The 19,644-nt window shown below is 42.3% G+C and overlaps 1 protein-coding gene across 13 annotated transcripts in view; it reads left to right on the forward strand.

Annotated features, from left to right (window-relative positions):
• The first annotated feature begins 1,432 nt into the window (after positions 1-1,432).
• The window catches only part of fkbp15 (FKBP prolyl isomerase 15), a 54,246-nt gene continuing 36,034 nt past the window's right edge, over positions 1,433-19,644 (forward strand). For 4 of the 13 annotated variants that reach the window (XM_087143019.1, XM_087143021.1, XM_087143022.1 and 1 more), the window contains exon 1: positions 10,702-10,855. In XM_087143019.1, coding sequence (XP_086999145.1) covers positions 10,752-10,855 — 104 coding nt within the window. In that variant the 5' untranslated portion in view covers positions 10,702-10,751. Of the gene's footprint in view, positions 1,618-10,699; positions 10,856-16,997; positions 17,228-19,125; positions 19,299-19,644 lie in introns of those variants that run through there. The other 9 variants (XM_087143020.1, XM_022229356.2, XM_087143026.1 and 6 more) reach the window with 7 other exon arrangements.

Raw genomic sequence — 19,644 nt, forward strand, 5'->3', positions numbered from 1 at the left:
ACTAACAATCAAAGTCGTTTAGAAGTCACACTTAGCGCATAGAGACGCCAATTTGAACCCTACGCTTATAGTACGTCGTGTTAGTAGGCACCCTTAAATAAGTTCGTTCCCAAACAAGACTAGTCTGTGCTGAGTTCGGGCGGCTTGTTCTCGTATATGTTCAAGAACAGCTCGATTTTTGGCCGAGTTCGGGCGGCTTGTTCCCGTATGTTCCGAACATCGTGACGAACAGCTCGATTTGTTGTTCGTGGGTCGGCCGCTCGAACGTTGGGAACAAACAACCGGTTATCGCTGGTAGTAAGTGACAAGCAACATGCAACATGGCGGCGTCCATGTAGGCTACGTTATTCGAGAGTTAATGTTTGGATGGGCTGAATTCTTTTCTAAATAAACGGGAACATTCATTTCTGTGTTACGGAAAATAACTAATCTTAATTTTGCAAAACTTCCCATTGTCCATGGCTTTGGAAGCCATCTCTCTACTTTTTGCAGCTGTTTAAAAATCAAAATCTCACGAGTTTTTCCGTGTGTTCCTGTAAAACCCTGACGAGGAGATGGTGTGTGATCCTGTTCAGAGAACAGTGTTCTTGAGTCGTCTTCCCGCCGTTTGAGCGCGAGAACAAGAAACCCGTCTCAAGAACAGGCCGCCCGAACTCGACCGTTGAACTTTTTATACACGATATTTTTATATCTTTGGTGAATTTTTACACTATATTGATCACTTGCAACAGAAGTAAGTTTGCAATCGTGCCAGTAGGAATTCTCTTGTGAGTTTATGTTGGAGAAGAAACAGTGAGGCAGCTTCAATGTTTCGGACAGTATATTGGTCTGTCCACAGACTCAGAATTAAAAGAGATTAAAGAGAGAAGAAAAAACAACAGCAATTCTTTTTGTATCTATATCAACACCTAAATAAAAAGTTTAAAATGACTTGGAGTAAATAAGTGTTAACTTTGCGGGACAGTGTGGCCTAAAAAGATCTAATTGTAGTCTTTCTAAGACTCCTTTCCGAGAACGCTTGTTTTTAACCAGACGTCATATGATGTTTGCTGGTCACATCGTTTTCGTGAGAATACATCAAAGGAATGCTGCACGTTTTAGCTGGTTTCATTTTTCATTTCATAGTACACGCATTTGTCCAAAAATACTTCGTTGAACAAATGCATACAGAGAGGGCGCTAAGCATTGACAAAACGTGTGATCCACGATCACATGAAATGTTTTGTGTTTGTCTAGGTGTGCCACCCAACGTGTATGTGATGCAACGGAAGTCGGAAGACATTTTAGATCTTCGTAATCCCCTCATAATGCTGTGTCGCTACTTATTTGAACACAAGACCTTGAAGCAGTCACCGACGTGCTTTGGTGTTTGAAAAGTGTAAGGTGGGCTTCTTTGCAGTCAACGTGAATCAGCACCAACTGCTCGTTTTATAGCAAGACAGGACAGTCGGCCATTTTCGCTTCCGAGGGGAGGAGGGGTCACTGAGGACAGATTTTGAGTCACGAGAAACTGATCGCTTCCGCCGCAAGTTCGCCGGACTTTGAGCTCCGTGGACGCCAAGAAACCATGTTCTTCGACGAAGATGGAGAAGGAGATTTTGGACCTCCACCCGGAAAGTATGAGACTTTTCCCCTTCAATTATGCCCTAATTTTGTCAGTCGCGTGACTTGTAATTATCTGACACTCAGTGCCAGTCATGCCAGGGCAGCAGTACTTTGTAGGCCTAGTAGTACTAGGCCTAGTATTAGTAATACTATCGCTATCGTCTATATAGACCTGTAAACAGGGCCCGACGAATACTCCTCCATAGTATACTGGGCCCTGTCCCGATTCATAGGGATTTCTTTTGAAAAGTTTTATCCGGGATATTCGGTGGCATAGGGGCCTAGCTACACATCCGCTTGATTTTATGACTATGAGCTGAAATTGCACCAGTATGTTCACTACTTATGGGGTAAACTTTCCGCTAGGTGGCTAATTGCAGAATACTCACTGTTTTCTCGTTTGGAGGAAAAAATGTTGCCTTTTTTGCCGTTTTCCCACTCTGATTTTGTCCCACTGAGACAAAATTGATGGCGGTTTCGTCACTTTCGTGTCACGTCACAGAGAGTGATCCACGCTACCAATGATTTGCTGCAAGCCATGTGTGACTGGACAGGGAACCAGCCAAGGGTGTTGCGTATTGCGACACAAAACAGCCGTGATTTTCCACGAGTACTTACATGTAGATCGACAGGTTCTCTTGCAGATCTTAATGAAATTTGTAAGTGCTGAAGTCTGGGTGAAAATTAGACAGGCTCTCGTACAGGGTACCATTACTTAACCATACAAAGGAATCTGTGTAATGTACAAGTCAGGTTAAAATTCGTCCAGAGTTGGAAAATGGCAAAAAAGGCCACATTTTTTCCTCCAAACGAGAAAAAGGCGAGTTTTCTACAATTAGCAACCTGGCGGAAAGTTTACCCCGTAAGTAGTGAACATACCGGTCCAATTTCAGCTCATGTAATCAAGTGGATGTTTAGTTATGCCCCCGGATATCCCGGGTAAATTTTTTCGTAAGAAATCCCTATGAATTGGGACAGGGCCCAGTATACGACGGAGGAGTATTCGTCGGGCCCTGTTTACAGGTCTATCGTGTATAGTGACTCACTCCTGACGTGGTGACAATGCCTCAATTCTCATTGGTAATGTCAGGATTGTCCGGTCATTTTCCTAGGCCAGTTTGTCACTTGGTTCATTGTATTTTGAACGTAACTTACGGTGTAACAGCACTAACTTTGAGTGAAAAGAGTTCCATGCATGCCATAAGCAATGACAGACATCCCTATCTACGTCAACAAGCGTCAACAACTTGAAAATAGGCCTACCCTCCAAACATTTACAAGTGGTTTTTATCGTGTTTTACAGGCTCTAAGACCTGCTACTGTGTAAGAGAAACATTGAATTTGCTTCCATATTCTCACAGAAAAATGAAAAATTTTTGCAATGTATGATTGCCGCCATCTTTTTTACTCTGCCATCCACATGAAAACACGATGCCGGCCGGTCGGGCTGCAACCCCAACTTGTTCACTCAAATTTCAACTCTCTAATATCATTTCAGATGTGTATGATACATTGAATAGGAGCCTAATTAATATTTTAAATGAAACAAAATTCCATAAATGTGCTTGTTGATGCTTTGTTGATGCTCGTTGACGCTTGTCGACGCTAAATAGCGTGACCCCGGTAGGGCATTGTGTACAGCATAGAAGAAGCAGACTTACGATGTAAGCTATCATTGCAGTTTTAATGTAGGCCTACATCATTTAGAACGAAAACAGACTTCTTGTTTCAGAATGCCGTGACGTGGATTTGTATGTGCGTCCATGCATGTGCTTCTCTCACCGAAAACATACCCGTGCCTCCAGGAAGAAGACGTTATTTTAAGAGTTTGCCAAACATGGAGTGACATCTTGAATGATGTGGCGCATTTTGATTTATATTTTTGGACACGGTGGAGACAGAGTGTCCTGACAGATATTAAAAAACCAAAAACAAAATGAATTCATCCACCTTTATGATTCACTGACTTATTGCATGCCTTCCAAGTGCTGTTGTGGGTTTTAGCAGGGTCACAGCAAACTTGGGGGCTAGCGATGTGTGCTACATGTACATGTACATGTGTGATCGAGACTTACAGGCTAATTGTATGTACTAGTAACTTAAATTAACTTCATGGTTAACTGTGTATATAAAGTATTTACAACAGTGCAGAATTATTCAACAGGATTTTCCAATGACTGGAGTAGTGAAATTTTACCATTCATTCCTTATGTGACTGAACAGCAGCAAAAGGGGTCAAGTGGCATTTGTTTAAAATGATATGAAAGCAATTTAAAGGGTACGAGTCGTAAGGATGAATACATGTACATGTCTCTCAGTCAAACCTTTGTAATGCACCACATTCAATACAATAGGGGCTTTGTGCAGTAGCCATCTTGCAGGGCAGTTCCTTTGTTCCGTAGGGGAACCCCTTTTGTGCACACCCTGTGGAACAAAAGTACTGGCCTGTAAGATGGCTACCATGAAAATCCTGTATAGACAAAGCCTGTTTTTTGTCATTATTTCCAATTACATGTTTCCCTAAACTTCCTCCAGTTTAGGGTCTGTGATTGCCAAGATGGGTTAGAGAAGACACAAAACAGGCAAAGTTGAACACGGCCAAAGACAAAGACGCCCCCATTATAGACACAGCCATGGCATCACACATTTTTGTGTCCGACAAGACTCAACCTTGGTATAAAATCCTCCTGTCTTGGTCTAAATACGACTCTGACCTTTTGTAATCTACAGCTGCGCAGTCACAGGGACTGTCTGAGTAACAGGATGGCTCTATTATTGTTGCGCCAGAAAACTGGGGCAGTAGTACTGTACTCAGGTTTGGCTCACACCTGTGCACGTAAAATCAGTTTGGATAGTAAATTGTAGAGTGTTGCACGTGCATGTTGGACCAAGCATATCCATACACATTTTGTGCGTCAGTAAATTGTACATGTATGTTCCAGTGTTGTACATGTAAACGAGACCAGACACAAGACCAGTCACAAGTAACAGGGTGAACAGTGACAAAGAAATGCTTTTGCTGCCGTTCATTTGAACAGCTTGTGACTTGAATTCAGACTGGAGGTCTTGAGTTGGTCTTGTGAAGGTCTTACCTGTAAGTGGTCTTGAGTACAACACTGGTGTGTACATGCCAAATTTCCTTTCCACCCTCAGACACGCCCGTCCTCCCTCCCCCTTGCCATACTTGAAGAGTTTTCAGTTGGCAAAGACCTATGGGCAGGTGTGGCATACATGTACGTAGTGTGGACCTCTGCACACCAAAAAAGTCCTTATAATGTAGGGTGCAGTGGCGTTGTGTGGACTCACACACATCCATACAATGCTTCCCCCTCTCTGAAAAACAGCTTCAGAGTCATTTTGGGGTCAAGGTTATCTTGAAGAGGAACAGTCCAGGAAATCATCCTCAAAACTCCGGCTCAAAGGAGCTTCGTTAGAGAACAAGGAGCATTATCACTAGTTACCTTAACCACAGGAGAAGAAAGGAAAGCCCACACTTTATATGTGTAACAAGCATGTGTGTACGTGTGACAGCACAAAATTGATTTCTTCGTGTAGATTGAGTTTTGACGGGTGTGTTCTTTCTGTTTAAAGTTTTTGGGGTGCAAATACAGATGTTGACGGTGGCAAACCTTGAAGAAATGTTGGACAAGAAAAGAACGGGTATCCTGCAGGACTTTTTTATCATGTGTTCATGTACCGGTAGTTTCCTGTTCATTTTTTTCCTTGGAACCATCCGGATTTCCTTAAATAAGAGGAAGAATCCAGCAGCATATCCTTTGTAGACATGTACACCGTCACGCACCACTTAAGCATAATCTGATTTATATTGTAATAAGGTTCCACTGTCTTCAGTCCGCCGTCTTCATTCATTGTCTTCAGTCCGCTGTCCTCAGTCCACTGTCTTCAGTCCACCATCCTCAGTCCACTGTCTTCAGTCCACCATCTTCAGTCTGCCGTCCTCAGTCCACTGTCTTCAGTCCACTGTCCTCAGTCCGCCGTCCTCAGTCCACTGTCATTGATCCGCAGCCCTCAGTCCACTGTCTTCAGTCCACCATCCTCAGTCCACTGTCTTCAGTCCACTGTCCTCAATCTACAGTCCTCAGTCAACATCCTGGGTTCACTTTCCCCAATCCATAGTCCACTGACCTCGATTCCCAGTCCGCTGTCCTCAGTCCACTGTCATCCATACACAGTAGCCAGGATGAAATTAAAGGATAGGGGCATCTGCCCGACTCGCCGGATGCAGGGGAAGGGTATGTGACTGGATATTATTTGACACCCGAGGGCGCTGTTTAACATTTATGACATTAAATATAACGGCTTTGTTTAAGATCCCATCACCTCCATTCAGTCGTTGTAAAAAGTAATTATCAGTTTGAGAATGACTTCTACCCATTTCTCTACTTTTGGGGGGGAGGGGGCTTCGCTTTGTGTTTTTGTTGTGTTGTTGCTAAGGAAAGGGGCAAATGTCTAATAAACTATGGGATATCTGATCCACGTTTCATTACTGCACAGCAGTATTTTACTTGTGCTTGTTTACATGTCCAGTTTGAGAAGCTCCATGGTACAAACTTGTTTTCATGTGCATCAATGAAAAATAACAGCTTAACAGGCCTACACCTCGGTTGTCATTTCATTTGGAAAAACTTCTATCTGAATAGTTTCTTTGGGTTTTAACTCAACATGTATGATTATTCTACGTACATACAGAAACAGGCATGCCTACTTACATGTAAAAATTAACTTGATGCACCAAGGCCCCTACCATTGTTTGTACTTTCTTGCTGGGTTCTAAAACATTTGTCAAAAAGAATATAAGTTAGCATCATTCCAAATTTATTCTTCTTATTGATATTGCAATGTTAGATGTTTATGCCGAAAATAATAACAAGTTTGGTCTTAAAATAACGAACATACACTATCCAATAGAAATAATAAATAGAACGATTAACGATACTGAAAATATAAAGAAAACTGCTCTGTTCCACACTACAATGTGAAGATACCCAGTACGGATACAAAAACACGTCAAGACCGTGCGTGGATGTGCTGCCATGTGGTACAATACCATGCATGTACCCGAACCACCATGGTCTTACCAAAAATGGCAAAGCATATCAAAATAACCATCGATGTAAATGCATTTGAGAAGAAACTACAGAGAGAGGAAGACCAAGTTTTGTTACAAGTTAGTTGTAGCTTACTTCGATAGTTTTCGAGGCAACACTATTTGAAAGGTTCAGGCAACCACCGTGCTGCCAGATATGCCATCGCGGCTGTGCACAATATGTAGTCTGGCTCCTAACCTGTCTACTCTTGCTATTAATTTGTCACCGGCGCGGCGGGAACCAGTATTGTGCATGCCACACGTACGTGATGTCTCCACAGAGCTAGCTATACTGTGGAAACTTGTGCATGTGTACGACGTGTGTACTATGTCGCGTTGTGGAAATTCCTTTCATTTTCGGTGTATTTTGCCAATATTCTGGTAACGTTTTGTCTGTGTTTTTGACGATTTTTTTTTTCAAATCTCTGATTGCAGTGTTTCGTAAACCTAATATTAGCATTCCCCAGGAAAATAGAATCGTATCGATTGCGTATCGGGGGATTTTCAGCATGTCAGGGTTTTTGCTCTGTGTATCGGCCCGATATACTTTTGAATGCCTGGCTAGAACACTGTCCACAGTCCGCTGTCCTCAGTCCACTGTCCTCAATCTGTAGTCCTCAGTCAACATCCTAAGTTCACTCTCCCCAGTCCTCAGTCGACTCTCCTCAATTCACAGTCCACCGTCCTCCGCCCTGACAAATCTTCTAAATCTCTGGATGGATATTGAAAGATCTACCTCAGAAAGATTGAAGTTGCATGCATTATTAAATTATGTGAAAGAAATGCAAGTTTACTTGCATCTTTGTACGTGTAGATTACATGTACATGTACCTTCACCCTGTTCACTGGAACTTAAGTTCAAAACATCAGTTTTGGCTAGCAAAAATCTATTGTGGCCCATAATCCGGGAAGACTTAGTCACTGTGTAGGCCTGATGCATCTGTTACTAGTGCATGTAGTTCAAAGTGTCCAGCTCTGCCCAACTGTGCATCTTTGTACTGTCCCGTTTATATACTGCAATGTACATGTGTGCATTGTCAAGGGATATGCCAATGTTGGGGGGAAAATGAGTGAGTCACTGACATGTATACACAGAGCCTTGGGTAAGACGATCGCTTGGTGTGCATTTCGTGTGACGTTTCCTGAAATTTGTCGGGCATTTCCCTCCGGACGAAGGACACAAGTTTGACAATTAGACAGGATGCCCAAAAGGTAGGAACATCACTGATCCTAGTGTCTTCCTCGCGCCCGTAGGAAGTCTCGTTAATGATGTTGCTGCCTTGGGCAATTTCTGCTGATGACAGTTCCAGTGTGATTGTACGTTCAGGTCAGTACGTCGTGGCATTAGGCCCGGCAGAGGGGCCTCTTACAGGTGGCTAACTTGAGCACACCTCGTTCAGCTGTGCCCTGGGCTGTTAGTAAGTTAGAAAAACTCGATCGCAGCACCTACTCTCCATATCTGGATGTCTTAACCTGATATTGGCACACATTTAATTCTCGTCTCAGATTTGCTGAAATTATCTGCATGGAGAACAGCCCAAAAGGGTTCTTCCATTCTGGGCTTCTCATTTTATTTTGTTCATTGATTGGGGGAAATTTATTTAGTTTTATTCGTTCTTTAACCTTGAGGACTTGCATACATGTACGTTACATACATGTACATTTGTAGAAGTATCATGTTTGTTTGGAGGGCCAGCCTTCATAGTTTTGGAAGTGGCTAAAAAGGCTTTTCATCCCCAAATGTAGAAATATATAGTCGCTCACATTTAGGTGGAAATGTACAGAAAATATTTAGTTATTTAGTTGTGTACAATGTACTGTACATGTACATGTACATTGTACATTGTGTGTAGTGAACAAGAGGTGCACACCAGAAAATGTAAAGTGAGCCCTCTGTTGGTCAAACTTGGTTAATGTACATGTACATCCTTGCGTGATGGTCAAACCTGTGATGCGCTGGTGCTTAAGTTTCAGTGGTGTGTCTTTAACTTTTTGTTCCGCCTTAAATAGTTTGTAGCTGGACACGTTTTCGCCCTATTAGAGCTTAGGTTTCAGGTCAGTTATGAGTGTTTTCTAGCCTATCATGCACTCATCTGGAGAACAGATTTGTCTGAGAATGATTTTATATATAACGGGTTTGCCCTTACCCAACGTATATTAATAAACACTGTATGCTCAGTGCTTGTCCGAGAGCTTGCGAAAAAAACCTCACAAGCTTACTCGGGTGGGACTCGAACCCACGACCTCCTGCTTACTAGTGCAGATGTCTTAACCACTCGACCACCGAGCTTGCCGGGGTCGGCTGGCCGGTCCGAGTCAAATGAAGCAGCGGGTACCGCGAACTATTTTCAAGATGTATTTTTGCGTTGGGGAGATGTTAATTATATATAACGGGTTTGCCCTGAGAATGATTTGTGTACATCTATGGCACTTGGAGCAGGTTTCATCAACCAAAGCCTATGGCGTCGGTTTTAAAGTCGCCGTACTACAGTTTGAGCTGAGTTGCATGTTGTCGTGTCGTGTTTTTAAGTGCCAGCGTAAATGCTCATGAATATTCCGTAAGCTTGTCTTAATGCCGACATGTACATATGTACATTTTTGTAAGTACTTGTACAGCAAACCTTGGGATGTGATGATCAGTAGTGCCTTTTACAGTAATTTAAAGATTGAAACAAATGAATTGAGGTGACATTCGAGGTCACTAGTGTTGGTGACCTTTGTCACCTGTTCATACATGTACATGTATGTATCATGCCAACATGTGACATTCAAACAGGATGCAAGTCTTGCTTCTTATGTGTACGTGTACAGCATACAATGTCTACTGAGGCATCGCCTCTCGGCAATTCATTTATTAAAGCGAGGAGTAACATTCTTCAAATGTATTCCCCTACTTTCTCTCCCGTTCCGTTGGTAAAAGCCTTCGTACATGTCCGTCTTATACCGTAGTAAGCACTGCATGCATGTACTGTACATGTGTGTGGTTGATGGGCATCCATGTGAGCGTGCGAGAAGGATTCTTGACAGTAGAGTGTTTGTAATGGCAGGATTTCCCAGCTTAGAGATGCACCCGAAGAGGATTACTTGTATCTGACGTGTTCATGCATCATCGTGCCTCCTGCATACCGTACGTCAAATTGTCTAGCCACCTGGTCGAAGACAGACTGGCATCTCCCACCCATCGTGTCCCCCCAGCTGTGTTTGGCGCACTCTAACCTTTTATCTCTGTCCAGCCAATAGGAAAGGAGACTTCCTGTTGTAGAGCATTCTTTATGTTTTTTCTATCCAAGAGCAGTTGGGTATTTGCTGGGCCCCTCAGGGAGATAGTGCAAGAGGCTCATTTATATGCATGAGATGCTAATGAGGTCTTTCAAGGCGAACTTCCGCTCTAGACTTAGTTTGGTTTGGTGAACCTGCAAAAAGGTTGCTTCTTTCGTAGGGCTGTGGACATGTTTGTAGGTTTTCTGTGCTGTGTGTGATTTGTGGTAAGTCTTTTTTTTCTGTGCACCGTTACACGTACAGTGGAGCAAATATTTCACTGATTTAAATGGAAAAAATCTGCACATTGTAGTATACTTATTTACTTCTAGAAGCAAGACTTGTGAAAAAATTTTGAAAAATATCAGTTGTTTATTTAAATGTGTAATATTCTGATTGTTGTGAGAGAACTCTGGACAAATTGAATGTGCAAGATAAAGTTCTTGTCATCAAAGACTTTGACCCAGAAAGAAATAACTCTGAAAGTTGTACAACAGTGCGAAATGGGAAGTTTGGCTAAATGAAAACTGTTTTCTGTTTTCAAGGAGTTGGCAGTTCCCTCTTGTCTCAGGAACTTAGAAATCAAAGATAGGCCAATATTTAATTGACCAGACAAAGGGCCTCATAATGCACACGTACGTAAAGATTACTCATGTGTTTAAAAAAAGAGCACCCCGACTCATCCTCCTTGTAAAACGTACCGTAGATCTGTCACTTGTGTTGTAGCACTGCTCATACATGTGCACTGGTAGCTAGAGCGGCCCTCAGCATAGCCTGAACCATGATTGGTGGACGCAAGAGAAGCATGAAGGGGCTCCGGAACCGGTCTGGCCACGCCCTCAGGGCCCCTGTTGTGGCCACGCCCTTCAACAGACACGAGAGAAGGTACGCTTGTTGCATGATTTGTTTGAGATGGAGGAGCCAGTGTGGAGACTCGGTAAACATGCAGGGTCAGAGATGTACTGTACCGCTATGTTAAACACACCCGTTTCCATGTACATGTACAAAATGTGTCGGGGACATACACTGCACAGTGCATGTACCAGAATGTGCATTTGGCCAACTTCATCAAAGTTTTTGTGTCAGTGCTGAATACAAATGCACCTGTCAGTTCACTAGGTCATCAGTTGTTAGTTGAAACTGGACATTTCTGTGACCATGGCAATATTGGGTTCATAGACTGTTGTGAGAGCATTTCAAAGACTTAAAATGTCCATTTCTGTTTCATGAATGGTTCTGTTGGGAAGAGAATTGGTCCGTAACCCTAACCCTCGTCAATCCTTCACCTGTTGGAGGACTGAGGAGTGTTACGGGTTAAAAAGGAATCTGCGGTGTCACTACCGTTGATCATCGGGCAGACCAAGAACGAGTTGATGTGTGTGGACTATTAGTGCACGTGTTAGTCTTCCCATTCAGGAATAAAGTCCATTTTGAGGAAATATACTTCTCAAACTTTTCCCAGCAGGTAGTGCGTGTGGTCCTAAACTAAGCAGTCGAAGGAGGGAACATACTCCCCTAGAGCTTGTTTGCTTTGCAAGCATCGGGATTGCGATCAGTGATCCCAAAGCTGGTTTGCACCGTCCATTACGTGGGATCTGGTGTTAGTGAACCAACTTCGGATCAGGGATCGCGATCACGATCCATGCGAAACAAACAGGCCCTTTGTCATTAAAGCCCAACTCCTACGATGCTAACTTTTCTCATATTGAATCCAATTCAGAAGAAGTGACACATATCAATTTCTCCCTTGCAGTACACGTTTTTGTGTAATAACAAAACACCGTTTTTGTACCCAATTTTTCCTGCGAGTCCAGTCCAGTATTGTAGAAATGGACGTGACATCACGACTCATTAGCATCTAATGAATATTGATTTCTGAGGTGTATTACCATGGAGAGGAAATACCATGGTGCGTGTGATTTAGGTATGCATAGCATGCATAGCTGCCGATGACAGCAGGAACTTGAAGAATGCTCTCATTCTTTGGAAAGTCAAAGAATTTCAAACCTGGTTCTTTTGCAGAATTTTCCAGGATTTCTGCATTATTGTTAATCATGAAGAAAGGAGCTTAAATTCTCAACGGAAAAGAGATAACGTGGCACAGTAGACCCGGCGCACTGATCAATCCCCGGTACACGGTGCATGCACATGTAGCTCCATGTTCATGTACATGTGTAGTGGAACCAGTCGTGCCATGGATACCAGTTTCAATGTTTTCTCCGGTATTACATCATACAAATTCCGTTTCTCAAACAGCGCTGTCAGCGGTCAGATTGTTGAAATTTTAGTTCAAAAGTTTCCGGAATATTACAAAAAATCCAGATGCAATAGAGACATGATTTGGTAATGAATATATGATTTATTACACACTAAACACAATAATACATGTAGTTTATTTTCAAAACTTTAAAACTGTTGGAGTTGGTCTTTAGTAAGTTCAAATTGGGTTTAGCCATTGGAATGGTTTTTGGTAATCTTTCCAAGCATTGTTCCTATGAAGGTGTCACAGTACCCTTGTGTCCCTAAGCAAGGTTAATAACAACCAGTCAAGCTAAAATATGATGTCAGTCTAAACTAAAGTAACTTAACATTCAAACATCTGGATGGTTGTCAATTGTAGACCTGTGGACGAGGTAGATTCCCTGTCAGTGGAATGTCAAACTTGCTGTCAGAGTTGTAACGAGTCACTGATTTTGTGACCCGAGTCAAGTCATTTTACAGCAGAAACTCGAGTCGAGTCATCAAACCGAGAAGTCGAGTCATTTATTTTGCCCGAGTCAATTCGAGTCACAAACATTTGGACACGTTATAAATAAACATCAAGAGACAGAAATTTGTTTGCTGTTTTGAACTTATTAATGAGGAGCATAGCACAACATTTGCTAACTGTGAAAAAATTGCACTCAGTAAAATCACTCTGCAGGTTTCAGTAGTTGCTTATCCCAAGAGAAAGCCCTGGAGATTTGCCTCACCAGGTGTCAATTTCATAGAGATGCCAAAGCAAAACATTTGCTTAAATGCAAAAAAACGTGCTCAGTAAATAAGGTCACCGGCCCAAGCTCTCTGTATTTGTCTTGCTAACCAAAATGTGCAACTAAATACCATTTAAAACCAACATACATGTACATCAGATGGAGTTTAGGCCAGCAACCTTATTTTATTGAGTAACGGTTTTTAACACTTGGGCAAAATTTATGCTTAAGCAGCTCCATGAAATTGGCCCCTGGTTGCAGTAGCCACAAAGTTCAAACCATGTATCCATGCAAACATATGCTGATGTATGTACATACACATGTGTACCAGAGTTGTAACGAGTCACTGATTTTTGTGACTCGAGTCAAGTCGAGTCATTTTACAGCAGAGACTCGAGGCGAGTCACCCAAAAATGCGACTCGAGTCGAGTCATTGACTCACGTCATTACAACTCTGCTTGCTGTTAGACCATTTTGATGGACAAATGAGCCATCAGACGACTACACAAAGCCCGTAATAAATTTGAGCACGTTGCTTCCAATTTAATGATGCAACCTTGACTCAACTAGCGGAGCCAGATATTCCAATTTGAGGATTAACTTAAAAACCGAACTTCATGTCTAAAGGCAAAGAAGGCGTGTTGGTATGAGTGCATGCATCATATACATTGTGCAAGCCCACACTTGGCTGCCAAACACTCTCAGATTTTTTATCTCTCTTCAAATTGGAAATTAATAATGATAAAAATGATCAGGAAACATTTTATATTGTGCAGATACTATATAAATACACTCAGCTGCGCATAACAATGCCCATCACTAGCTGAGGTGTAAAATTAGGTGTTGGAAAAAGCCTCTTTAAGAGAGATGAGTTTTTGGAACAATCTTGAATGCGTCAACAGATGTGGCATTTCTTACATGAAGGGCCAGGTTGTTCCAAAGCCTAGGAGCTGTACCAACAAATGCACGGTCTCCAAGAGTAGCCGTAGTTGTACAACAGGGATGGCTAAGGATCAACCTGTCCTGTGAACTGCCAAGACTGTACATATGTGGCTGGGATTTAGTGGCCAGTAATTCAGAGATGTAACCTGATGCTAAGCCATGCAAAGTCTGAAATGTAATCAGAAGTATTTTAAATACAAATCTTTGTCAAAACCAGTGTAATTTAACCACATAACCAGCAAGGGGGAAATGTGGCAGTATTTGGCAGAGTTTCACACAAGTCTTGCACAAGCACTCTGCACTCTTTGTAGCTTTGATACCTGGGATCAAAGGGTATTGGATAATTTTACGGTACTTGTGCGGTACGCGTAGCAACAAACGTCTTCAATCAAGCGCAGAGCCCAGAACCCCCAGTGGGATTGATTTTCAGCACTACAGCTGTGATTGGGGAAAACATACATTCACAAACTGTGTCCCTATGTGGATTGTTGTGTTGAGTGTTCTTGGGCAGGATACTTAACAGTAATTGCCAGAGAACTTGTTGCGTTTATTTCAAACTGCTGCGTAAAAACTGATTTATGAAGAAAGGTGGTAACCCCAATATGCTAAGAGACATCTGTCATGTAAATGCATCAGCATTGTTTATTGCATTCAATTGCAAAATTATATTAAAAACCCTCATAGAAAACAGGGAAGACTCAAATTGAATAAATTAAAAATCTGACAAGAACACTTTTCGGTGAAGCTTTCTCACTGTTCTGTTTGCATTCTGTGAGGAATATTTCCATCACCAGAATACGATCATGCATACTGAGGTATAAATGTACACAGTACATGTTATGTGACATGTACATAAACATGTACATGCACATGTTAGTCTTCCAGCATGTTTTACTGTACACGTAAAGACTGCAATCACGGTATTTTTCCCTCTCGTTCTTGCATGTATTTGTACTATTATGTGTAGCACATGCCTAACTTACATGGTTTAGTTGAAGTCAACATTACTTTCTGGAAGTAATCCTCTTTAAGTTTGATGTTGTTTTTTTCCTCTGAGGAGTTTTTTTCTTTATCCAGGGCTACCAAACCTCAGCACAGGATGCCCGAATTAGTTAATCAATTTTTGACACACTTTTTTAGCAACAACTGCAATCATTGTCAGGAAGCGAGATTTGCTTGTGCGCAGTGTGTGACATTTGAAGCAAAGCGATGTGTGGGAGGGAATGTTTTTTTTTTGTGAGCTGTTTTCTCAAGCCCACATGCAGGCAAACACGGACGTGGACATCCAGTTCTGTATTGAATTTCCTACCCGACTGACACTTTCTGTTAATTCCAGCTCGACTCTTGTTGGTTGTGGGTGGGAAAAGATACTTCAGACGTTACTCAAAGGAAAGTGGATGGCACTTGTTGGATGCTCAATTTACGCATGGGCTGTTTATCTGTCTGTCCATTTGCCTGTCGTTTCTTTCCTCTAACACCTTCGCATCCCACCTCCTTTCTGCCCAAAAAGTGGGAGTGGAGATGTGGCATGGCTTTCACCGGACGATGGTGGTCTTGGTCTAAGCTAGCCTGGCTGTTGCATCTTGCCATACAACAGATGGTTTTTCCCTATAAGGAGGACAAATAGCTGTCATGAACCAGGCTCTGCGTTAGCACTTATGGTTTTCCTGTGAGTCATGCTATATCCGAGGAGTGCCTCGTGTCGAATGCATTCATTCCAGACAAGACCCCCAAACTTTGCAGTAGGGGTCATCAACAGCACGAGAAAGGGCATCATGTCAAACTGTACATCTGGTAATTCCTTGCCAAAATAAAGAGGACATGACCCTTTGCATATACCCGGTAACAAGTGCAGATTGGATCCCATGCTCTATGCGTACATATGCCAAAACAATTGACTTGTTACCCCAATTCAATAAATCAAAGTTTGCTGTACAAAATGTTATTTTATACACCTACCAGGTACTGTTAAGTGTCAACCACCTGGGAAAAATTTCAACCACCTGTGAAACACCTTTAATGGAACAAAACATCAGGTTTACTCCTTGAAATTCAGAAACCTTTCCCTTCAGCAGTTCTAGAACCTTTGTGATGAAATTGTCACCACTCGCAAAACTTTTTTGGTGCATTTGTTGCTTTCAAATATTCATGTACATGTGTGTACAGTTTTTGGACAAGCTGTGTACATTTACCATGTACCTCTAGCTACCAGACTAGCTTTAACAATGAAACCAAACCTTCAAATTTATGTGACGAACAAAACCCAAGTGATGTTTCTCGTTATGTTCATGTTTTTTGTCCGTCAGACTATTCACTACAATAAACAGCATGCCAGCCTACACGTCAGATTTTTTAAAATTACCTTGCTTATTATGTATTCTTGTGGTTCTCTTTTTTGTTTTACTCAAAGAGTTGCCATTTTATTTGCATGCCCGATGAAAGAGTTTTAGTGACAATTGATAAAGTTTTTGGTTTTTTTTTTTAAATTTTTTTGTGGGTTAAATGGTAATTGTATTTGGCCGCAAGAAGGATGATCTTTCTTACTTTGCTTCTTTCTATTTGATCACATCCAGTTCAAATTTGCAAGCTTTGGATGTAAATACCTCTCTGTAAAATTACACGTTATCAGTGGAACATTTCTTCCAACTTAAGCTTTAGGGACAGGCTTTTTCTCTGTGTTTCCACAAAGCCGATCCGACATTTTGGCGGAACTTGCTACCGTGGATATGAGTCAGTTTATTATAACCAAACCAGAGAGGAGCACGGCAAGAAGGAAAAAAAAACGCTTGAAGGTCAATTCATTTCACGCCAGCCCTAGCAAATGTTCCCCAGGAGTTTGAAAAGTATTTTTTGCCGAGTTTTGTTTTCTCTGTGGAAGAAATCTTGCAGCTTTTACTGAGATATGTATGCTCACATGGCACTTTGCAGCTTGGGAAATTAATTATTTAAGAGAAATTTATGAGACGGATGTGGAGTTTTGGCCAGTCGAAAGCATTTTTACTGGTTTGCGGCCCCCTTTCCGAAAGCGAGAATGTTGGAAGAAAAAATAGGGCTAAGTTAATCCGTCATGTACAGTAAGAGGCTGACTAAGCGACGGCAGGCACGTCTCTCTTCAGGGAAGGGACGAACTTGGCTCGTCAGTTTCCCTGAAAAGACTTGCCCCTGTGGCTCACGCTCGGGAAATTGTTGGGCTGTCTGGGCTGTCGGCCGCTGGAAGATGTTTGCTTTCTGCTCGAGTGAGTTGCAGCTGACCTTGGACTAAGCTGTTTGGCAAAGTACTTGCTCAAAAACTTCACAGAATGGAACGTTACCAGAGCAGGTCATCTTGGAAACCTAACTCCAGGTAATGTTACTTTATTGTTTCTCACATGTCAAAAAAAAAATCTTTTATTTAAATGATGCTGTGTGTAATTCACATAAGGTTTTATTTACCTATGGTTTTGATTAAGCTTACACTTGACCTATCCAGTCAGCCATGTTAGATGATTGCAGTGACCTTTGACCTGATGTATGCAATCATTCATCCTTTTTTATGGTCACAGTGACTCTTCACCCATCCGATTGGCTCTTCCGGACCCTATTTCTATGCTCCATGATCTGTGGTAACTCCCGACGATCCAATCAGCTGGTTATGGTGACTTTGATTCATTTGACCAGATGGTAGACCTATAGATTACTTGTATGCCCACATATATTCTTGGGCTGAAAGCTTGACAGACCAGGGCGTCAAAGTGGTTTGGCATGGCCAAAGTCAATTGAAATATATTTGAATTGAAATATTTCAAATGTCTTGATCATGGCCAATCAGGCTGTAGAATCTGTTCATGGATGAGAGAGGGCACTTTGTTACTTAGCACAGTGGGCTGACACATCAAGGGCGCATGCTTTTTGGTGTCTACGTACCACTTAGAACTGAATATGTAACTAATTTTCGTTTCAGTGCGTACAATCTGTAACGTAGCGGAATTTTCATTCGAATGTGTACAATCTGTAACTTATTTGCTTAGCGTGGGGCACATGCTGGCAGTGATGCTCACACATTCAGGCATCGGCCCAGCTTCTCTCTTTTTCACCAAGAGGGGGTGAAAGTGGAAATCAGTTGATCCAACGGGCTTCATGTACCACTAGTCAGCTCTTTTTTTAACTCATATGTACATGCACCTTGACCCGAATACTCTAGGATCAGCTGCTGTGAAGGTCACGTCCAAATGACGTGGCTACGGCTAGGTGGAACACAGTGGCTTCTATAGCGTGGTGTTATTTCCAGCCACAGTCAGGTAATTTGGACACGGCTTAGCCCCATAATAAGTGCATAGTGTGCATATAAATGTAGCACTTGCGTGGCTTTAAATCAGCGCATCCGGAGTTAAACCCTTTTGTGTGTCATCGGCTCCTGGTATGGTCACCAAGTCTGTCTCTTGAATGGAATTAGCACAATTAGCGGCGCTAAATCTAAAATTTCCTCCAAGGCAGGGGCAGGGAGCAGCGGGCCGCCGTTGACAGGGTTTTGTTTCACATGAATGGTAGATGTACATGTAGCTTTCCTGCTTGTGGGACGGGTTTGTGACGAGTCGGCATCCGCGCTGCACCTGTGCAGTTCAGCATGCAATTTCTGTGAAAGTTGATGCGTACGTGTAACTTGTGGAGAGTTTTGAGAAGTGTAGACATGCAACAGTTCAGTTTGGAGGGAGAAATTGTGTCAAGAGTGGATACTTTTGCTGATCAACTGCAAGTGCTCCCAGCCGCTGATGGGGACTTGATGTCGTCAGCCAATTTTTGATGCTAAGTCTGCAGTGGTCCATGCAATGATCATTGTGCAGTTGTTGGTGATCTTCTAGAACAAGTAGTGTCATGGACAGTATCGTTGTTCGCTGGCCTACGACCACACACGGAATGCATGTTTGATGTCCCAACTTTCTACTGAACCATATCGTGATGGTCGCGGAAATCCTCAATAGTGTATAAGCTGGATTGAGCTTCATACATGGTGATGACAGATGCTCTGGTCATTGGATGAATGGTTAACTCTACTGGTAGCCAGTTTCAGGAAATTGGTTCTTAACCTTTAGAAAGTAGGCTTGCACCAAGCATATTGCCTTACATGTGTGCTCAGCATTGACCATCAGTCTTGACCCGTTTCGGAGGTGGATTGAATATTTCATTTCAGATTTGTGCGATCATGATCTCCGGGATTCACTGTTTCATGGCTGCAGTGAGTCGCACAGAGGAGGATGGATATAAAACTTAGACAGTCATCATCTGTGACCTTACTCCGAACTTTACACCTTGACCGGATGCATCGAATGAGATGAGATGGGTGCACGATTGTATCCACATAACAGTAATATCATGGATGATGATCCTAATCCCTTTACCTTTATGAAGTATAAGTACCGGAAGAAACAACCGTTGAGGTAAATGCAGATTTATTCCATGTCTTATCATTTCTGGCCAGCACTTCCATATGGTATATATTACACTTCCCTCTAGTACTGCAAGACAGCAGACGAGGAACAAAGGTTGCCCTTCCAAACATTGTTCTAGAACATTGTACCGCCATGTGCAACGTCAACTGCATTTTGTACTGTTTCTTTCTCGAACTTTTCAAAATGTGCGCAGCTGCAACTCTACAGTCGTACTTTGCCTAGATGCGTTCTCATCAAATGGACACGCTTATTTATAGTTTAAATTTTCAACAGACTAGCTAGTCTCCTGGTATGGAGTCGGGAGATAGACCAAACGTTGTACTTGTACATGCAC

Source organism: Acanthaster planci, linkage group LG11, assembly GCF_054643075.1.
Source record: "Acanthaster planci isolate LZ-2023a linkage group LG11, COTS_SCS, whole genome shotgun sequence".
NCBI lineage: Eukaryota > Metazoa > Echinodermata > Asteroidea > Valvatida > Acanthasteridae > Acanthaster > Acanthaster planci.